The sequence below is a fragment of the Ischnura elegans genome, chromosome X (assembly GCF_921293095.1).
Source record: "Ischnura elegans chromosome X, ioIscEleg1.1, whole genome shotgun sequence".
Taxonomy (NCBI): domain Eukaryota; kingdom Metazoa; phylum Arthropoda; class Insecta; order Odonata; family Coenagrionidae; genus Ischnura; species Ischnura elegans.
In genome coordinates this window covers 17,180,778-17,202,299 of record NC_060259.1, presented here as the reverse complement: position 1 = coordinate 17,202,299, position 21,522 = coordinate 17,180,778, and the positions used below count along the sequence as shown (strand labels likewise).

Here is a 21,522-nt window from a genome sequence, read left to right as displayed (position 1 = left end):
GGAACATCTTTCACCAGATGGCCGGTGGTCCCTTCTGTATCTCAAAGAAAACTGATGAGGGTTACTACCATGAACGGTATTCACGATCCGGCGTCTTCAACGATTGCAATACTATAAGAAATTTTTGTCTAAGAAAATCTGGAATGTTGAACCCCTGGGCGTGAGTGAACACCCATGAGCGAAAATCCATGTTACACGATTAACCTCTTCGATGGGAAATATACTTTGGGCAACTACCACATTCACTCCACTTTCATTCGATAAGGAAGTGGGTCACATTGGGCATTGCCCAAACTAGATGACGAAAAAAATCGGAAATACATTTCAGAATGAATTCGCCTCAAATTTTCAACACCACAACAACACGGAGTAAATTGGACAGTACATTCACAGTTTACACATTGCATGCTGTCACGTAGAGTAACGCGACCGCCCTCACACCAGGAGTGCTGGCTGGGAGTGAACTGTGGCCACCGGCGACGGAGGAGCAGTGGGCGCAATCCACTTCCCGGCGAGTATTGATTCCGGAAATTCTCTTGGGTCAACGAGCTGCCTTTCTCCACCAAGTTCATAAAGTTGCAGCGAACTTTCATTGGAAGAGCAAACACTTGAGATATGCGAATGAATTGCCATGGCTAAACATGACAGAATCGTGGAATTAAAATCCTTCCACGGCAATGAAAAGCGGCGAGTTGAGTAAGACATTGATTGCATGGTATACGCGCAAACCAAGGGCTAAGGAGAGACAAAAATTTACTATTGGAGAGTAGGGAATCCTGAAGAGAGGAATGACTAAGGTATGATGAATACGATAGACCGAGAAAAACAGTATTCGAGCGATTCATCAAGCACCGCCAAAACCCAAATAAAAACGAAGGTGGTTAGACAAAATCAGATACGGAAAATGACAATTAGCCAAAATACTTATAACCCATCAACACTGCCGACTTAGTCCACAAACCGCGGGTTGTACAACATTCCCCTTAACCTTCATAAGTTTTCCACTATATAATGTCTTTGGTTCCAAAATGTGGGTTCGTTTGCATTAATTAACAGATGCGTTATTCACAGTTTTCCTTATCCACACCGAGAGTGGGATATATTTTCACAAACCAAGGCCAAACGCAGTAGCTAACATACTAAATTCTGTGGTCATGTGTGATGGATAGAATTACATTCCTCAATACCAACGTTAGGCATTATTTGCTACAACAAAAGTATGTGGTTGTTGATTGCAATTGAAAATCTATTTCGGAGAGAAATCATTTGGGCAAATAAAGTGAAAAAATAGACGCTAGCACTTTAGACAATCGTTCTACGCAGACCGCAATCTAAATTATTGTCATTCCGCCCCCTAGCAGTGACTTTCTTGCCTCCTTCCGAGGTTATATATTTGTAGCTTTCTACGCGAAGGTACACGAGAGGGGGTAGGGACGACAATATAACAACTAGACGGAACGTTGCGCATTTTTTGGGTTTACACTTCGGGGCAAATATAATGAAAGACGATTTTCGGCTTCTCCGCATGTGTGAACTTCACACGACTGTGACCTGGTCCAAGGAGAACTCTATCCTCACCTAACCAAACCAACCTTCGGGTTGAATAACGGAATGAGCACAACGAGCAACATTGAATAATCCCGTATCCCGAAATAATAACAGCAATTAGCGAATAATTCACCTGCTAATGTCTACCATTTCCCGTAACAGCATTGAAGTGGTGGGTTTCAAAGTTGGCTCTAGCGTTCGGTAAAAACGCAGACACCTAGGGGGCTCTTGTTTACGTGGACTTCGCAGACAGTGTTTGGGAAGAAGGGAGCAAGCAGTGCTAGAAAGGCAGCATTGGGCGACGGCACACTCCGCTCGCCAAACAGCGAGACGCCACAGCTGGCGTGGAGGGGGTGGGCCGCGATGGCCGCCTGTCAAACCGGTTCGGGCCGTACTGCGAATGCTGAGTGAGTGAGTGTGTGTGCTATCGCCACTTGAAAGATGCTCCTCTTCGCCTGGAATTTGTAACGGAAAGAGAAGGGGGTCGGGGAGCGCCATGATTATTAAATATACCGCAGGAGACTTCTATTTTCGGAGATGTGTGATCACTTTCTTTTCCGTGCTACCCATTCCCAGCCTCTCCCAAGAAGCTCCAAATTGAACCTCATCACGACCTGAGGTGGCAACATTTTTCCAAGATCGCGGAAAAGGCAACAAAAATTCACCAACGGTTATAAATCAAATCTTTATCCCGGTAAGGTACAGCGATCGTATAGCATAGCATAGCGATCTCAAACCTTGATTCCGCACATTTTACAGGTGAACACAAAAGGATTATAAGCTCAATGATATTCAAGCAACTAAAAAATATCGTCAGCTCTTTCTTTCTTCCATTAGGACAAAAAAAAGAAAAAAAAATCTTTTTTGACGTACGAAAATTGGCATAAGATTGATAAAATATTCCTTGAATGCAACAACGATTGGGAAAAAGATATTTGCAACAAGAATAACTAGTTATGAAAGCACATGCAAGAACAGAGAAATTAATTCAATAAAATCACTAACCATAGGATACTTCGGAAAAGGAAAAAAACACAAATATGACTGTATTGTTCCACAGATTGCAAAGTAAATATACTCGTATACAGCAAAAAATGCGAGCCGATAAGAGAAACGGAGTTAAACGCGGATCACACTGCAACAGTGTAATACTCCATAACACGGATCATATTTATTGATTTACCTAGAGGTACTGCACACCGAAATCATAAGACAGTTTAGCCTCTGAAAAGTAGCTATCATATAATAATAAAATAAAACAATGATATGAAAAAACCCGGAGCAAAGTGACTTCCTTAGGAGTACTAACAATGTAAATAGAGAAAGGGAAATGCCTTCTCCAGTTATATGAGAAAGGATTTTACTAGACTCAATTCAAAGGATATTCCCATATTCGAAGTTATGTGTTTAGGCCTGTCCCAGGCTATCAGTAAGAAATGCTCGTAAGCATACATCGGAAGACACCGAGGAGCGAAAGCACCCCATCCAATACAGCCTCCTCAATTTATAGAATATTACGTACAGGAAATGTATGAATTAAATACAGTGGCCACCACAGCGAACAAGGGTTTCAAAATAAAAGAATTCGGATAGTCAGAAGCAATTGAGGCTGAAGCGTGTGAGATAAGAAACGAACTGTGCCTCACGAATGCAGAAACTCAAAGAAAATGACTGCGTTCAGAACAGAAAATTTACGAATTAATCCAGGAGCAAATGGAACCCTTAATAGGAAATTCCTGGATGCTATATTGCGCACAGTACACAATGTGTGTTCATGTGCCTGACACATAATGCGATGTGTAATTAGATGTAAAATACAAGCGTGCGTTTCATAACTTCTAATTAGATTTTACCCAGCAAATCTATTGATGGCTACGATTTTGTGGACTCCATAAGCATTGTTCAACTGAATAAGGATATGCAAGGTAACGGACCAAAAAAGCATACCGCACCGCCCACATCGTTCTTCAATATCAACAAGCTACACGCCCACGCGTCATGACCAGGCGCAGAATTTACCAAGTGTCTCGAGTGCCTACTAATTTTAACACCTTGTGATATAACGAAGGTTATAGACAACTGACAAGCGTGGTGACCAAGCGGGGAGAGAACCGGACTGCAGACCGATAGGTCCCGGTTCGAGCCTCCGGACGACCCGTCCCGCAAAAAAACTTACCGGAATGCAAGTTAATAGGATAATGGTCAAGACCACCAAGGCCACTAAGACCCTAAGGCCACAGCACCGTGCAATGGCCGCACGGCGTCAACCAAGAAAAGCACGGGCACAGGAGGGCGGCGAGTGTTGTGGGCGAGGTGCGTTGACGGTCCCCCTCCCACCCCCACTGTTGGCGGCGGTGATTCAGACGCCCCCGCCCCTTCGCGGGGATATGGATTGGGGAGCGCGCAACACGGGCCGGCAAATCCGTCCCGGCATCCCCTTCTTCAGGCACCACGAGAATGAATGGGCAGAACACCGAAGGAACGCAAACATCACTTCAACGAGACACTACCGGCGAAATCAAAGCTATGCCCAAGGTGGAGAAAGTGCAAATATTTCTTTCCTCTTCGCTGTTTAAAACGAATTTATGTGACTAAGAATTTATGAAAACTATCCACGTATATTGAACCAAACATTTTCAATTGCTCGCTAAGACACCAATGCTATTTATACGGTTTGGTAGCGATTATGAGCAAGTTCAGAAGTTCAAAATTCGTTCACTGGTGATATTAGTACTTCTTAGTGCCTGACATTTGTATTGCTTTATTTATGGCTCTGCTGCATTTTGAAAATGCCGCCATGCATGTAAACATGTAGAATTTATATCATAATCATTTATCTATTCCCAACGTGCCCCTACGTGAGAACAGTATGTAACTCTCTGACAAGCCACACGGCTTTGTAGACCCGAGAATGTAAGCATGCGATTAAGCCATATTATGTAGCATCGCATAAAACATATATATAGCGAACAAAAAATCTAATAAATACGACTATCGACCAACTAGGAACATATTATTTCTGAAACGAAGAAAAATTCTTAGTAAAGTAGATAGAATAGATAAAAGTATATACCGTCGGGAATGTAAAAATCCAACCCCTTACCACAACCACGACGGTCCAGCCCTTGTCTAGCGTAAAATATATTTGTTGATTTGCGGGTACTAGGTTGAAAATGAAAGCTATTATACGAGGATAAAAATGCTGCCTTAATTTTCATCAAAATTTGCATTCTACATGGATAAATATCAATAAAGATATGAAAAGGACGAGCAAGAGCAAGGAGAGGTAACATCCTGACGTACAGAAAGAACCACTGAAAATTCCACTCACAGATACATACATCGAAGTCAGATACTTACTACCCCCTATTTTCAAAATCATGACACAGGGGAAAAATGAAAACTAATAAAATATATCCGTTTTACAAGTCTGTGTGGCATACAATGCTTTTCAGATACATTCTATATCAACCATTATTTCTTTTCAACAAAAAATTAACTTAATTAACTGAAAATCAAGATAGCTTAAAGAATGTAAAAATAGTACGGTCGTTGTGAAAGTAATGTTCCCCTGAGCAAGGAATACAAGAAATAAAAATCTTCATCTGGGAATTTTTAATTACTATAAAAATAGCATTTAAGTGCCCACCATAAGCATACCAAGAGGTGACCAGCACATTGTATTTGAAAGAGCTGAAAAGCAGATGAAAACGATTTTAAAAAGAGATACATAGACAAGACGCTGACAATTTTCAGAAAATCCATTAGAAGAAGAAGCAGAAGAGCTAAAATATATGAATGCCGAATAGATATGAATGCCATTATACGAATGCCGAAGAAGACCTTAACAGTTCGGTTGGGACGTCGGCTAGATCTCATAGGCCGAGACAGCCTCCGGGACCAAGCGCAGGATAAGCGGCAGCCATGGCGCCTTATCAGCCACAACAGTCATGGGCATTTCTTCATAAACGCGACACTTGAAGTGATCGGCGGGAGGGAAATGAATGAAGCGAGCCGGACGAGAGGAGGCCGACACGCGCATGCCCAACATTACCATCTCCTCGGCAGCGATTTTAAATGCGGCGGTGCGTCGACAAGTCCAACCTCAAGGGATAAATAATTCGCAGAATCCGTTAAAAAGAAGTACACAGGCCCATTAATAGTCGCGAAAAACTCACCAAGTGCCACAAGAAAAAACCATATTGCATTATTCTTTTTCACATACGTGGAGTCTTGATCGCTGATGATTTAGAGGTCTAACATATGATAAAGAACAGCAGATATACCAATCTGTATGTAAAATAATCGCAATTTTCTGAATAAATATTCAATGCTCCACTTTTCGCGAAATTTCTGAATAGTTGACATGAAGAGTAGGTACCTTCCGGCATAAGTAATGAAAACATATTCACTTTCAGACTTTCTCTTGGCACACAAGTTTAACGTGAATATGAAGGACAAGAAATTATCTCCTTAGAGTGTAGAGAACTAAGAAAAGGTGGGTGAGGTAAACGGGATTGTCTGCTGCATATTAGACTGAGTTTTTCCTCTTCGCGTTCACAGTCACTGAATTTCCAGCCGAACCATAAACAAGAAAATGAACTGAGGCTATTGAACATCGTCAACCTGAAAATCGTATCTGCCCAAAGCGAAACATTCATGGTAAAGAAGAAAATAATTAGAGGCGTGAAAGGCTAAATGCCCACCTCAATTCGCCGTATGAAGAGCTGAAATCATATTCCTTAAAGCACTACGAAAAATCCCTATTATATCCGGATACACAAAAACAAACTACGCTTAACAGAAACTCTTACGCAAGATAATGCTATTATCGGACAGCCTACGCATCTAGGGACTCGCAACACATCAAAACACCCCCAAGGCCGAGTCTATGCAAGATCCCGGGGTCTAGAACCTAGTTGCGGGGTAAAAGACTGCGAGAGCACGGTCATCCCACTCATTGATAAAAGCAGGAAAGCGGAGGTTTCACCCCTTTGAAGATCTGAAAGAACGCTTTTCGACACGGCAACTATCGGACGCGGCTCGGGATGGAAAAACCATCTGGAATGTTTTTCAAAAACATGCACAAAGCTATCATCGAAATAACAGTATCCCACACACTGAGAGTTTAAAGCTAATTGAAAGACCGATCATATCCCAATAATGTGGATATTTTCCCTAAAAAATGAGTGGCTGACAGTGCTTTCGCTGAAACATTGAATTCATAACACTCCATAACCGGAGTGTCCTTATATTAGAGGTTAGGGGAAAAAATTATGCTCTTGGACAAACTAAGAAACACTTCAGTGCAATAAATTGGGAATATTATGTTTAAGAAACAACAGTCCATAATGCTGAGTGCATTGGGTAAGTAAGGCTATAGGTATGGAATCTATCATTTTGGAAATATAAGCTAAGGAATGAGGCGCGGCGTAGATTCCCACAAAATTATGTACACCAGACAAAAAGGTGATTGACTTCCCTACGCAAGCAAGCATCATTTGAAAAGTTTAAAATTACTTTTTCTTACAATAAAATTAAAAAGTTAATAGTTAGTCATAAAGTAGAATGTTGGCATTCCTTCCATTAGGCAACTGGAAACTTCAGCTGATTGCGTAACTTACCATTACTCCGTGACGTCATGTGAGACCAATAATTATTAACTTATAATTTACAATATTATTCACGTTTATCGTCTTTTCCATGCGCCTTCATTTTTAATTATGATACAACAAGCTTAGAAGAAGATCTTGAATAATCTCGCACGTTAAAATAGCCAAAACCATATTTCGCAAGATTACGAGCTCAAATCGTATTTAATATCTACATTGCCAGCACGTGAAATACATTTTCTTCCTTAAATTCGAGATTAACAAGATAAAAAACACGTCGTGAGCGGAGTTTCAACAAAAGTATGAGTAGAATGTAATGAGATGAGAGAGGCGGGAGCGGCCCCTGGGACAGGTCTCGCCAATGGAGGAGGGGAGAGGTGGGGGGTGGGCAGAGGGGTGGCCACACTTCCCACAGACAGTACAGTAGAATCAGGAGATTGCGAAATTAGGCAACACAAAATCGTCTTTGATTAACATCTGATTTTCGCGAGGCCCGATGAATATTTTATTAAAACTAGGGAAAACTGCCTTTTTGATGACTTGCATTTTTCTATTTTCGCTTCAATTAATAAAACCTAATCACAACTGTATCAAAAGCCTTCTATAATTATTAAGTTAATATTGCCGAGTGATACGGAGAGGTACAAAGAGGTTGGCAAGTAGTCGTAGCGTAGTTCAAGATCGAAATTAAGAATAGAATCAAGAAAACATAATGTTGAACTCTGCAAAATAGGAAACAAAAAATGTAGGGAAAATTATAGTGTTTAATTTTAAGAGGCACCGAAAATGCTCTAAACATCGTGTTGAAAATGGTACCTTCAGGCATCGAAGATACTCAGACGCACAAAAGGTTGAGAAAAAGCCACCGTAAGACTTAAGTAGCAAGATAATTTTTCCCGAATAATTAGTAATTCCTGGACTTTGCAGACAAAGATATTCCCGTACTCAGTAGAAGGGTTGCAATATGAATAAAGCATCGCCTACATTGGGGTCATTCGAGTTCTTATTAATGTTGCCAATACTAAATCCCTATTTGCAACATTTATAACCAACAGGGCAATTGTGTTAAAAGTGGACATCACTCGCGCAAACGCGTGATCATCAAGGCGGCAGTCACTAACTAACAGTCAACTCATAGAAAGTTGGGTAAATCTCATTCATCAAACACTATTTCGGGAAAGAAGCTGAAACAAGGAATGCGTATTCGCATTATTTATACCATTTTTACCGCTACCTGTGGTACCGTTCCTGGGCATCAAATAGGAGCAACTTGATAAATGACTGGAGAAGACAACGCAGAAAAAAGAGAAATGTAATGAAAAGAGTTGAAAGCATGGGACACATACGGCTAACACCGAGAAGCTTCGCCACGGCGGAAAAAAAACTTTTCCGAGAATAAACTACACATGGCTTCTCAAGTTAGGTTCACGCCAGCAGATATAAAGCACATACCAATAGATTGCGCAAACAGAGACACACGCAATTATGCCGACTCTCTGAAAGGAAAGAATTACTCGCTTCCTGAGCTCAACAAAACATGCGCCAAAATTCGGTAATATCCACTGCACAATCATCAATTCCTGGCATTTCAAAAACTGCCCACAGTCGTTCCGTAGTCACATCACTATTTGGATATTCCAATATTACATATTTTTAACGAATATTTCTTCACTATACTTCTTTGTGCGCCCTAGTCTGCCATACCAATAGCCATGGAAGGGCAAACATTGTACCAATGACGGAAACAAAATTAAGTCATTAAAACTGCCTTGTTAGTAAGCAGTTAAATTGATTTAAAATTGATAGTAAATGCTTTTATTCATTACGGATATTTAAAAGACAATTGAATATAAGACTGCATCATCGGAGAGAATGAGAAAAATATAGCCTACACTTATTACCGACTAAATATGAGTTTGTATTAGCGCAAAACGAAAGACTCCCTCATATACACCAGGGGAATTCCGGAGACAAAATATTGCTGATTGAACTTGTAATCCCAAAAATACGAAGTAATTTGGGCATTAACTCCGGCATCAATAACCAATTAGATATTTCTAGTTCCACACTGAAGGGGAATGAACGACGAAAATATGAAAAGAAAGGAATGAGAAACCATTTACAGCTCAAAGCATGGCAAGTTATAAAAATTACGTACTCAAAGGCATTAATTATATATTTTGACATTGGTCGAAAACAGATACCTTCTAAATAAGCCAAAATTGTATAGAAAAGACCGTTAAAAAATTATTTGAAGTCTCGGCAGCTAATGAATCTACTGAAACGCTATAAAAATCATGAGGGATCGACCATTCCGAAATCATGTGGACTCAATTCTTCACTGAAATCGTGTCACAGCTTATCTTTTCGGGTTTACGTATTTACGCATCACTAGAGCACTTCAGACAAATCAAATAGTACCATATTCACAAGTCAAATAGTATAATGTAAACTCAAAGACTGCCTCAGAATGGCGTAAGGAAAAACATTCCTTGCACAAATACGCGATACATTAAAAACACGCTGCGTCCAATATCCTCACCGACAGAATTAGACCAGAGGATGCGAATGCAATCGAACGCCAGACATTCATCTCCACCCCCGCCTTCTTCCTTTTGGAGTTATGCCTTCCCCCACACGTCCTCCTCCCCCATCGGCCCCGACATTTTCCACACGAACCCCACCTATTTTTTGTCTGCCCCAAGCAGCAGAGCTAGCGAGCGGGCCTATCCTACAGCTGACCCCCTCCCAACCCTCCCATTGAGGTCCCCTCCCGCCTGGGCGTGCCAGAGCCTGTGCGGTATGTTTTTCTGGCGTCCAGGAGGCTCCCTCACTCGAAGATCCCTTAAGACTAAAGCGCTAACGGCGTGAATGCAGCCCCGACGGCCTGCTTAAGGTTTTTTGATAGGCATATCGGGGTGTATTCACTCGCAGCCCTTCGGCGATCCCGGCACCAACTCGCCATGAGCCAAATGCGACGGCTCACACACACTCGACGCACGGAAATGATTAAGTCTGAACCTACTCTCTCGGGACCTCCGTAACAATTGATAACCGACATGGAAATCTCACGAAATCACGTCATATCAGCAGTTTTACAATGAAATGGAAAATAGACCACCTTCCCTAAGCATGAGATTTAATAATAAAGCGGAAATACATAAGGAATCTAGGCAAAGAAACTACGGCAGTGTTCGCATAACAAAGGACATGAGTAACGCAGCGGAGGGCGTAAGTTACTCGAGGGGAAGGCGTGCGGCAGCCTTGTCCGGGCAAACACGGCTCACTGGTCGCGCTCTCTCCCAGGATTTCCGAGAAAGGGGATGGAGGCGATGGGACTCAAACGAAGACACTCCTTGAGACTGCGATACCTGAGACGCTTTCTCCATTCCCTTGAAAAACAAGCTGAGGGCACACCGTTCCCACTCTACTAATCCGAAGGTCGCGGGTTTGAATCCCGCATAGGCAAGTTACCTCTGTACAGGAAATGAGTGCTCTTGCTTGAACAGTTGTTCATTGTTGGGATCCTCGATGTAAAGGCCATTGCGAGCTGTTTTCGAGGTATGCGGAAATAAATAAAAATTTAAAGAATACTCATTCTCCCTCAGCTCAGCCTCCATTTTTTCATGAACAGAACGGAAACAGGAAGCATTGAAACTAACGAATAAACTCATGCATTTTCAATACATTCCAAAAATATGACTACAAATAGTCGAGAAGAAGTTTAGCAACCAACTTATTAACCTGTCTGTTGACGCTTAGAAAATAAACAATAAAAGATGGCTAAGAAAGGGTAAGGATACGTTAAAAAAAGTCATTTCGATCATCAAAATATGATGGGAAAAATATTACAAAAGAAAGTCGTTGAGAATAAAGAATGTCAACCATGGAATAAGGAATGAGGGCGGGCATGCGAGGCGAGCGCAAATGGCATCGCAGGTATAGCGTCAGTCTCAAGGTAGAGGATCGATTGGGAGAGAAGCGCTGCGTGAGACGACTATTTCAACGAGCACCCAAGGAGCTGGGACACGCGAAAGAAGAAAAGCAATCTGCATTACAATATTCGTTGATGGAAATGAGAAATTATTGAAATAAAATCATCACTTTTAGCATAAAAGCCAAAGCGGGAATCTTCATTGCATTCACGAATAAACAAATACATTTGGGCACGTTTATGCCACTCAACTTTGGAACACTGCCGTACACAATGTTAAATAGAGTGAAATAAGCACTCAGTTGCCACCATGGCAACCCCACCCACGCAAGAAAACTGAAATGGCGGAAGCGTACGGAAACCTTTGCGCACAACTAACGACATCTCGCGACAAGAACACAAACGACTTATTCGCAGGATTCGTGGGGAAATACATTCTGAGTGTCTGAGGGGCACACTTAATGCACCAGGCGCATGCAACACTGGATATGAGTGTATAGAAAAAATAATTGGTACGTACCGTCAAGACACACATGTGACTCGGGGAGATGAAGTCGAGTCCCCGGCTTCCATTCCCAGCAAAACAGGTCTTGATGTTTACCATAAACTTTCTTCTGATTGATTTCAGAGAATACACACACAGAGCACTATATTGGCTCGGTTTACTAGAAACCTCGCCTTCAGATATGTCACTTTCGGAAAACACGGCGAAGAGAACGTCGTCTTGAGCGGTGATACCCAAATCGGAGGCGAGGTCGGATCCTGGTTTTCCCACGTAAGCAGCCTGAACCAAATTGTATGTCTTGCCGCTGCTGTCGCTGGTACAATCGATAGGAATCTCCGTGTATGAGTAGTAATTCTCGTCGTCGTGGCAGACACGCACCAACTTGGAAATGAATGGTGTTGGATTTGTGCTACGCATCTGCGTCGTGAGGAAGTAGCTGAAGCCCTCAGAGCTGAATCCGTACACATAATTGATGTGATACCTCTCCCTGGCAAGAGAGTTGACGAACATCCTGGTTCCAGTAGTCACTGCAGTCTCTGCAATCATGAACATCTTCTCCCTATCGAGACTACGGCTTGACACGGCTGGCACTTCTGAACGATACGGTGAATTACCAGTGAACGTCACGCCGACATACATCACTTGGGACACTGGTGGATTCGGAGGGCCTGGAGCGATGAAGGCCACTGTTGAGGCGGTCGAGTTATTGGCCACCACCGCCTCCTTCACCACTTGCTGGACATCCGATATGTTGTGAAGATTTCGGACCGAACAGATGCCCTGGAAAAGACTCCCACAACTTATTAGCCGCGTGGTAGTGTAATCGATGACTAGCGCTTTGTTCACGTTATCCGTCAATTTCTTGACAACGTTTGGAGGACAGTCGAGGACGGAACACTCGGGTGAGTCCTCTTTGGGCCCCGTCGATTCGCTCATTACCAGTTCCAACTCTGGCGAGAGCTGATAAAGTCGGTTCACCGCGCCTATGAATACCCTGCCAGTGTTCTTGTCCACAACCAGGTGATTGAATTTCTCCGTCCCCGAGGAGTCGTTGAAGGACCTCACGATGTCGCCAGCCATGCCGCGCCCGAGGGAGCCGAGCACGAGGAGCAGCGCTACGAGGGAGGCGCGGGTGCCGGACGCGGCCGCAGTGGCCCGGCCCGCCCCTCCCGTCGAGATAGCCGCATGCATGCTTGTGGCCCTCGTCACGTCATAAGGAACCTCCTGGCGAAGTAACTGAAACGAGAAACCGCCCTGCATTACCAATTTCATACATACATACAAAGGACGGTGAATATAGGGGGGAAAGACAACATTTTCCACATGGGTGTGACATTGGGCTAATGGCACTCACAATTAGACATCAATGCATGTCGGAAGAGTTAAAAGCACCATAGTCAACCCTATAACTACCTCAAACTCCAAATGTATCCATCTAGGATTGGATACTTTAAAGGATTACTCTCTTCCGCCCAAGTAGGCCAAATAGTAGACCAAGACTTATAAGATAAAAACAGTTTTTCTGGTATTCGATATGGTTAAAAATTTAAAGGCAGCCTAAAGCTAATTCTTATCAAAGGCTAATAATCATTCAACGAATAAAATCGTGGATCGATTTACGGATAAACAATTATACATATAATAGATATTCCAAATTTAGTTTTAATGTATCGCCATTTATAAATCCAAAAGAAAGCTTGAAATATACACTGACAAATAATAGCCATGTGAAGCATAAAGGACATTAAATTTCTGGAAACAAATCGTTTGGTAATATAAAAATATCCAGCATACGTGAAGAATCAAAGTTTCAGGTCGACTGGCTCTCAAGACAAAATATCATTATAATAAAAAAAATTCATGTTACTTGAGATAAAACGTGAATTCAAATGGTAAAGAAGCAATATGCATTTTAAAAAACATTTTAAGGGAGAAAAATGCCATCATCAAAAGCCAGAAATCATTTCAAGAGCCAACATTGCTCGAGTTCAGACAATGAACAGTTTAAGCCAAAGGAAGGGTAAACAAAGAAAATTAGCATAAATTGAAATTTCTTTTTCCATGTTCAGTTAAAGGAAAAACTGAGTCACAGAAAGGCATGAGATCACAAGATTTTAACTGACAGGGAAAGAGGAAAGTCATGTTTTAAATACCTATCAGCTAAATGATAAACATTCTTTCGTCGTGAGTACAAGTATTTGCACACATTGTTCAAGAGACTAAAGAAAACTACGTTTCTACTCTATTTTCGAGTCACCAAACATAAAATATACAAATGCATACAGCCTTAAGGCGAAGAATCAATCACCTCCCAGAATGAGACGCTACATACCACGCATTGCATGCCGGGAGCAATCAAAACAATCAAATGCTCAACAAATCTCTAATGATTAAATCATGCGCACCTCAGACGTTACCGCAATTATCACTAAAATAATACATCTTAGGTCACAACAGTGTAACCTATCAGTCCTGCCACAAACTTTCCAACTTTGAACATTTTGAGTCTCTAAGCATCTACAAAATTATATACTCAATACAAACAATTCAAGGAAACTCTTCGCAATTGTGTCAACTATTTATTTCAGATAGAGTGAAAAAACGTGGGAGCCAAATCAAAATTTCTTTTAGTAGTACGTGCTTTCAGATGAAAAAATTCCAAGCCACGTATAAGATCACTTCACTCCATGAGACCAGTAACTACCGTAAGAGAAAGAGGTTGAGAGGAAAACGATGGGGGAAAGTCTTTTATACTACAAGGCTGAGAAGAGGAAGTTTTAATAATAATACAATTTCACATACCTTTAACTTGATCGACGAAAAACAATCGTTGGTGAAATCACTCGTTATTCCGCATTTGTCGAGGTTTTCGATTACAGCCAACCAGAACAAACTTAACTGTTTATTGTTCCGGGCGTAACCGTCCCTTCCAGAAGTTAAACACGTCACTTCAACAGCTAAACTATGAGTATAGCTGAACACGAGCACATTTCACTATCCTGCCTAGTCGAAACTGACTTGGGGGTCACCCGCTCGGTTATGCGGGAGAGCCGACAACGGGGGGGCCTAACGAAGCGTCGCTCTTCCACCACAATTTCAGTCCAATCCAATCTCGACGAAACAAAGAAGCGATGAATGGTAAAATAAAACTCAAACACTTTAAAAAAGTCTAAGAATGTTTTACTTAACGCACACACATGCACACAAAGTAAATGAAAGACACTTAGCCGGTAGCACGGACCATGAGGAAAACTTCGTCTGACACAGAACTGCACACTAAAACAACCCACTCCTGAATGAGGAATTTCATCGGCGGCCGAGGCGGTGTTCGCCGAGGAAGGCGTACTGCGCATGCGCGCCGAGGACTGCAAGGGAGGGGAAGGCGGACGGGAGGGGGGTGCACAGACGACGCGTCCAAGAGGGATCTCAGTATTCAATTCTTCCACTCACACATGTCACTCTGGGTCTCCCTAAGGAAGCAAAAACTTGAGATACTTTTTTGGCTTTATGGATGACTTGCGTGTGGACAGCGAAATGACCTAATGGGAGTGTGAAATGAACGAAAGTCCACGCAGTCTCCGTTACACACAGCGTTTTTGGAGTAACTTCGTTTTCGGCCGAAAATATAATCACGCCAGCTTGAATATTTCCTCTACAGATGGTCTTCTTTTAGTTTTGACGTTAACAGAGTTCTCATTCAGCGGCTAACTCATTCACATCTCTTTGGGTCTCGGTTAATAAGTCCTTTTCGAACTAGTGATGTTCGGTAAGGTCATCGGAGTAAGGATGCTCTGTGCGTCATGATTCTGCCCGAGGATGTAAATTCATCTCAAGGAATACGACAATGGAGGCCTTCCTCGGAGGTTGTAAACGCGTTTCACCGGTGACCATGAATAAGAGGTATCTAAGAAACGGATAATGCGGTAACCAATATTTGTAGGCTATCTATCCATCAGGTTTTCCTCTTTCCTACGCAAAACCAAATAAACACCGAAGCGTTTCAAGTGATTCAAAAGCTGACTAGGCACTGTTCAACCTTGCGTCAGAATAGCCAAGTTGTTAGACGATTTCACACGACATTTGCGCTACGCTCTTCTTATGTTTTGTTCCTAAACCGTAGATAATATGAACAACAGGTGCATTGCTAAGGGAATATTTTGATGGCAACGTCAAATTTTTTTTCATGAAAAGCTTGCCTTGGACTTTCAACGTCACACGGCTCATAAGTGGCATGACGTATGCAGAATCCGTCACATCATCATCATCATGAGTGGAAAATCGTCATCCAGCGTGTGACGGTATTCTTCCATTACAAATTAATATGATAAGTCTTTGTGAAAAATGTTTTCATAACACTAAATACAAATTTACTGTTATTGTATCATTTTTCTTCATTTATTTAGAGTGAAGTCTGAGACAAACTGATTATCTAGTTATAAGGTAGTTTCCTTCATGAAAAAAATGAAAGGCATTGATTGCGATTCGTTACCCACCATTAGTGTATTCATAATGTACAAATTATTTGGTTTTAGAAATCCCAGTTTAGATGAATGTTGATGGTCAATTTTAACCTCATTTGAAAAAGGCCAGCGCGCCCATGCGATGCCACTCCACGTGACGTCACTGGGACCTAGATGCTATGCGAGTGGTCAGGAGTTTTACATCGTCTGAGATTACCAATGCATGCATGAGGCACAGAGCTTAGGGAAACATCTCTTAATAATCCCCTATTGAAATTGCCTAAGGTCGGAAGTTACCTTCGTTTGATGGGGTATTAATAATCCTTATTTGAGCCAAGCACTACCTGCAAGCAGCCTGCATCATAGCGGCGCTCATAGCCGCGCACCAAGGTGGCTTCACGCGGTGGCAGCCGGAACCAGAATGACGTCACACGGACTTTTCCCAGCATTCATACTTAGCCGTCGCGTTTTCGTGCGCTTGAAAATTTTCACTTTTCATTGAATCGCGAAATATAGATATCGTCATTTAAAAATCTAAAATCGTGAAATTCGTACTCCATGAGTAATAATCCTTCGATTTAGGCAATAAAAAATGATAGTAAACCACCCCATTGCTGAAAAATATTTGTTACTTTCCTCGTGGACATCTCAACTTTCCCTTTTACAAATTTTTGATGAACAGCCACGAGGCACAAAGCCACTTTAAGAGTCAAGAGTCGCCGATTATTGCCGATTTTCATCGATTACACTCTTGCCTTTAAAATTCGATTGGGATAGTTGCTTATGATGAAAAGGTAAGGGTATCCGGAGGATAGGAACACTTTCAACGAGATATTTTCGCGATCTATACATCTGAAATAAGAGCATTTTCCCAATGAGACGCTACCTTCCTTCTCAAGAAACCAGGGAAGTTGGAGCAAAATGTCGTGCGACAACAGCTTCACAAAAGCCCATCATTATACAACTTTGTGCTCTATATTTGATTTCATCGAATCCCTCACCATTACAGGCTATTTTTGAAATTTATTTTAGTTAGAACAAAAAGGTTAAATTTTCCACTTGAATTTTCAACCTTCTTAATGCTGCCTTGTCTTTAACTTATCCCACAAGGAAATGTAATCGCTCCCCTTTGGCTGTTTGCCCACATGCATTTAAATCCCCTCATCGGAACTAAGCAAAAGCAAATCGGAGCTTAACAAAAGCATGCTAGAAAAACTGGAAATGAGATCGCAGAAAGAAAGATCAATTTTTAGAGTAAGCAGGTGGATCATTATCGCAGCGTATTTCATACAACTGGTCCATAAGACAAACATCAAAGAATATGAAAAAAATAATTGAGGGAAGCTTCTTCCAACAACATCGAAATAATAAATATTCAAACTGACGAAACAGAAAAGTACAATGATAAGTTAAAAAGACCAATTAACGTAATAGTTTGAATTTAGTATTTTAAATCATCGCACTGTGAAAATGAAACGCAGGGGTGATTATACTTGACATAGGGTAAAAGCCAACAAAAGCCATTGAAAGTAAAAGAAAAGCAACGACAAGTGATGATGCACCTAAGCAAGATTCGCGATTGGAGCAAAGAGTGAGGCAAGGAAATTCATCCACGAAAAGAAACCATGGGAGAAGCACGGGAATTCATTTCTTGAGCACGACAGCAAACAGCTGAAGGGCAACAAAATGCAGGACATAACCCGGTTGGTAACCTGAGAGGAATCCAATCAAGTCACCGACCGCGAAATACTCAGATTCTTCGTTTTGTAGGATGACCCTAGTGGTGCTATTTTGCATTCGCCAGGCCGCACCTCGAATGCGTCCATTTCAAATATGCAAGAAGATTCAATCAATGAAATCATTTAAATTCAACGGAAAGCGGCGCGATTCGTAAAAACTGATCTGAATGCACAGTGAGTGCTACAACTTGATCACGAATGAATTTGGGAGACGCCAGAAATTCGTAACCTTCGTGCAATTCATAATTCTAAATCACACGATCATTTTTATCGTCTTTTGAACGAGAGCTCTCTTTGAGAGGGAGGGATATGTTTTGAGGGACCAAATAGCTGATCGCTCGACCCAAAATTTCCTGAATCTCACGATCATTCCACCGTCCCATCGCGTTTTCCGTCGTGCCCACACTTTTCAATACTCATTTCATCGAAAGCTAATCGTGGAATTAATCGCTGTTAGCGACCGTGCGTTGTGACAGGCTGGAAGGCGGCTGGAAACCGATGGTTTCAGCGACGGGAAAAGGGATCAAGTGAAAGAGATAGCACTTGCAATCCCTTGAGTCATCACAGCTAATGATCGCGTGACACGGTCATTTTCCCGCCATGATTGTCACGATCGCTGGCGTGATCGCTCAAAATGGACGAGGCGGGGTAAAGTCCTCGCCTGCCAAACCAGAGGTCGCGGGTTCGAGTCCCGCCCGGGTTGGTTACCCCTTTCCAGGGCATGGTTGTTCGTGCGCGTGTTATTGTTAAATTTGTTGAACAGCCCGGTGTCAAATGGCCAATATGTGATGTATTCGGTGGTATGGGAATAAATAAAAAATGAGAAATTAAGAACAGAAAACTTCAAGAGCCACACCGAGGCCACCATCTCAGAAACGCTCTATATTTTCATGTCCGACGGAAACGAAGGATTTAGAGTGATTTTTTTTCGAACTGATAGACATAGGAATTCGTTTTTCTATCGAATGGTAACGGATTTAAATAAATTAACGCTGAAATTCAAATCACTCAAGACGACCATATAATTTTTATGGTGTTATCTTGTGAGTTTACGGATGGTTACACCAATTGAGGCGACTAGCACGGAAGTATGGAGACATTAAGACACCAACCTAGAGCCAATTGCACACTACGATAGCAACATTTCAGGTATGATATTCAATCTTCTCGAGGTCCTAGGATTGATTTAAGTAACACAATTATCCATAACTTGGAAATGTATAAGATTGAGTTTCCTTACAGAAATAAATTCCGCTTTTAGAATGTTTATATTGTGCTGGAAGAGCTACTATGTCGGAATACGCCCTCCTGAAGTCAAAAAGTTTGTTATTATTGAAGATTAAAAAGTTATTTAAATTTTGACAGCAATATCCAGTTTTGTCCCGAGTTTGCTAACTCGAGTTGAAAACGTCGAATCCTCATGAACTGAGAGAGCTTATTTCAAAAGCACTCGTAGCTCTATATGGTCGATATCCGGGGTCTCCAAAATACGGCCCGCGGAGAGCTTTCATTCGGCCCGCGCACTCGTTTCAAGTAGCGCGCGATTCTCGCTCGTTTAACTCTGTGAGACGCCGCTAGGAGCATTGCAGCGCTGTACTGCACGTCAAAGTCGCCTTAAACTGTTCGTAAATAAGTAATACGCCGCCGGGTTCTTCAGTAGACGTTGGTGTCGAATACTTCAGTCATCGGCAAATTTGGCATCCGGCCCGCGGGGCGATTCGTAACTTGGAATAAGGCCTTCGTGGCCTAGTAAATTGGAGACCCCTGGTGTATATGGTTCAATCCCTGACGCAAACCCTAATTACGTGGCAAATGGTCATGGAGACATATATATTGGCACATATCAATATATTGTTATATCAATTATTGTAATGATCTCCCGGCCTTAATGACTTAATAATATTATTTCCTGATGCTTTATTTATACGACACCCACCGACGACCACTTTATGTGATGATTCATTTTAAGATGAATTAAGAAATTTTCTCAATGATTTACGTTTACGTGGATACAAAACACATCGAGCTATGTTAATAATCTTCAGAAAAAAGCCTGTAGCACCCGCATCATTCATAAACGAAAGGTCCTTTGCAGATTGCACGCAGATTCCATTGTTTTCACGTCATCAGCGGCATGATCACTCTCAATTCTCAAAGACGTCAAAGCATGCCTCGTGTTGAATGAAGCTTCGGGGTGAAATCTGTAAAAGATCTTTCATTTATAGTGAGTGCTCCCTCCGCATCCTACCTGAAACTTCTGAGTTTCACACAAAAGTTCCTTCAATATCATCACTCCGCCGTCGTAATCAAGAAAAACGGTCGACTCAAAACAGAAGATTTTGTGCAGCAAACCTGCTTCACCAGGAAATTAAGTCATTGTCAAGTGAAAGTGTACCCAGCGTGCCTCCGGCCATTAAAGTCCAAGTAAATTCCTGTAAAAGTTCACCATAGCAACACTTAACATTAGGTGGGTAATAGGATATATTGAGTCTCTTTTTCTTGAATGATTGGTGTCGCGAGAATAAAAATGATGTTGAGGGCAAAAATAAGCAAATGAAATATTTCAGGGAATTTTCCTTAGCGGCTAATTTTTAAAATCGAGGCATTTAAAAATCGTGTACCCACTATCATATTATATTCCTTTGATCCAACTCCTCAGTAGGATCAAAGAGTCATGGCCTCGATTGGTAAGAGAGTAAAAAATTGCAGGTTTAATTCCCAAAAAGTTAATAACTGAGGGCTATTGATCACCTAGCCAACCCTCCTTGCTCTATCAATTAGGCGGCATTGGATTTTTATAATCTTGATTTGAATATCTCACATTTTCAATTCAACATAAAAACGTTTTCAATTATTATCCATGCTTTTGAGTTGCGTCCCAGGTATTTCTAAATCCTCCTCGAGCTCGAAACGCCATATCCACAACAAGTTATGAACTAAAACCCAATAACTAGCTAATTCTCTATTGAGTAATAACAATGGATTCCCATTTAGTACAGCAAAAATCCATGGGAGAGTCCATTATTCAATGGGAGATATCACTAGGCTTTACGGTGTAGGGTTAATATTCCGCTTATAATTGGTGAAATCGCTCATAATCGTCAATTTTAATTTCGCTAAGTCAACATTTTTGATAACGAATGAAGGCAATCGTTTAATTAAAAAAATCAATAAAAAGCAGTGCACGCAATTTAAATTCCTAATGAATAGTTGAGAGCTTATTTAGCGTCTCTGTAATAATTACACTCTTGACATTTAAAATCAAAATAACCTTTAATTAGGTGTTCAATCTCCTTCGCTCAATAAGATTCATGGAATAGCGCTCATAAAAGTGCAAATTTTGAATACCTTTAGCTCGCACAAAACAGCAATATATACAGCAGAGGCAGTTTTTCCCGGATTAAATTCACTCTGTAGTTACGGAAACTACATTTTCCTCTCATTTACTTATCTCCTTCTCTTTCGGTATCTTCACTAAATTGTTTATAATTATCTTTCCAGGAAACGCAGCAGGTATTCAGACAGGCTCGCGCATTTTCATGACCTGTACGGTTGAGCCGGTGGAAGAAATGGCGATTGTCCCTTTGGAGACAAGCCACCTGATACTTATTGGACGAGAAGCATTTTTCTTGGTACATAATTCCATTCCGGACACCCAGAACTGCGTTAAGAAAGATATTTAATACAACATTATATTTAGAAGGGTTGATCGACAGCCAGGGTG

At 41.5% G+C, this 21,522-nt stretch overlaps 1 protein-coding gene across 1 annotated transcript in view; it reads right to left on the bottom strand.

The window, feature by feature from the left end:
- LOC124171924 (plexin A3) overlaps positions 1 to 14,879 on the bottom strand; it is a 418,867-nt gene extending 403,988 nt beyond the window's left edge. Inside the window, exons 1-2 of the mRNA XM_046551350.1 lie at positions 14,402 to 14,879; positions 11,615 to 12,835 (exon numbers count right to left, since the gene is read on the bottom strand). Of these exons, the coding sequence (XP_046407306.1) occupies positions 11,615 to 12,790 (1,176 nt within the window). The 5' untranslated portion in view covers positions 12,791 to 12,835; positions 14,402 to 14,879. The remainder of the gene's footprint in view (positions 1 to 11,614; positions 12,836 to 14,401) is intronic.
- Between the last annotated feature and the right edge of the window lie 6,643 nt (positions 14,880 to 21,522).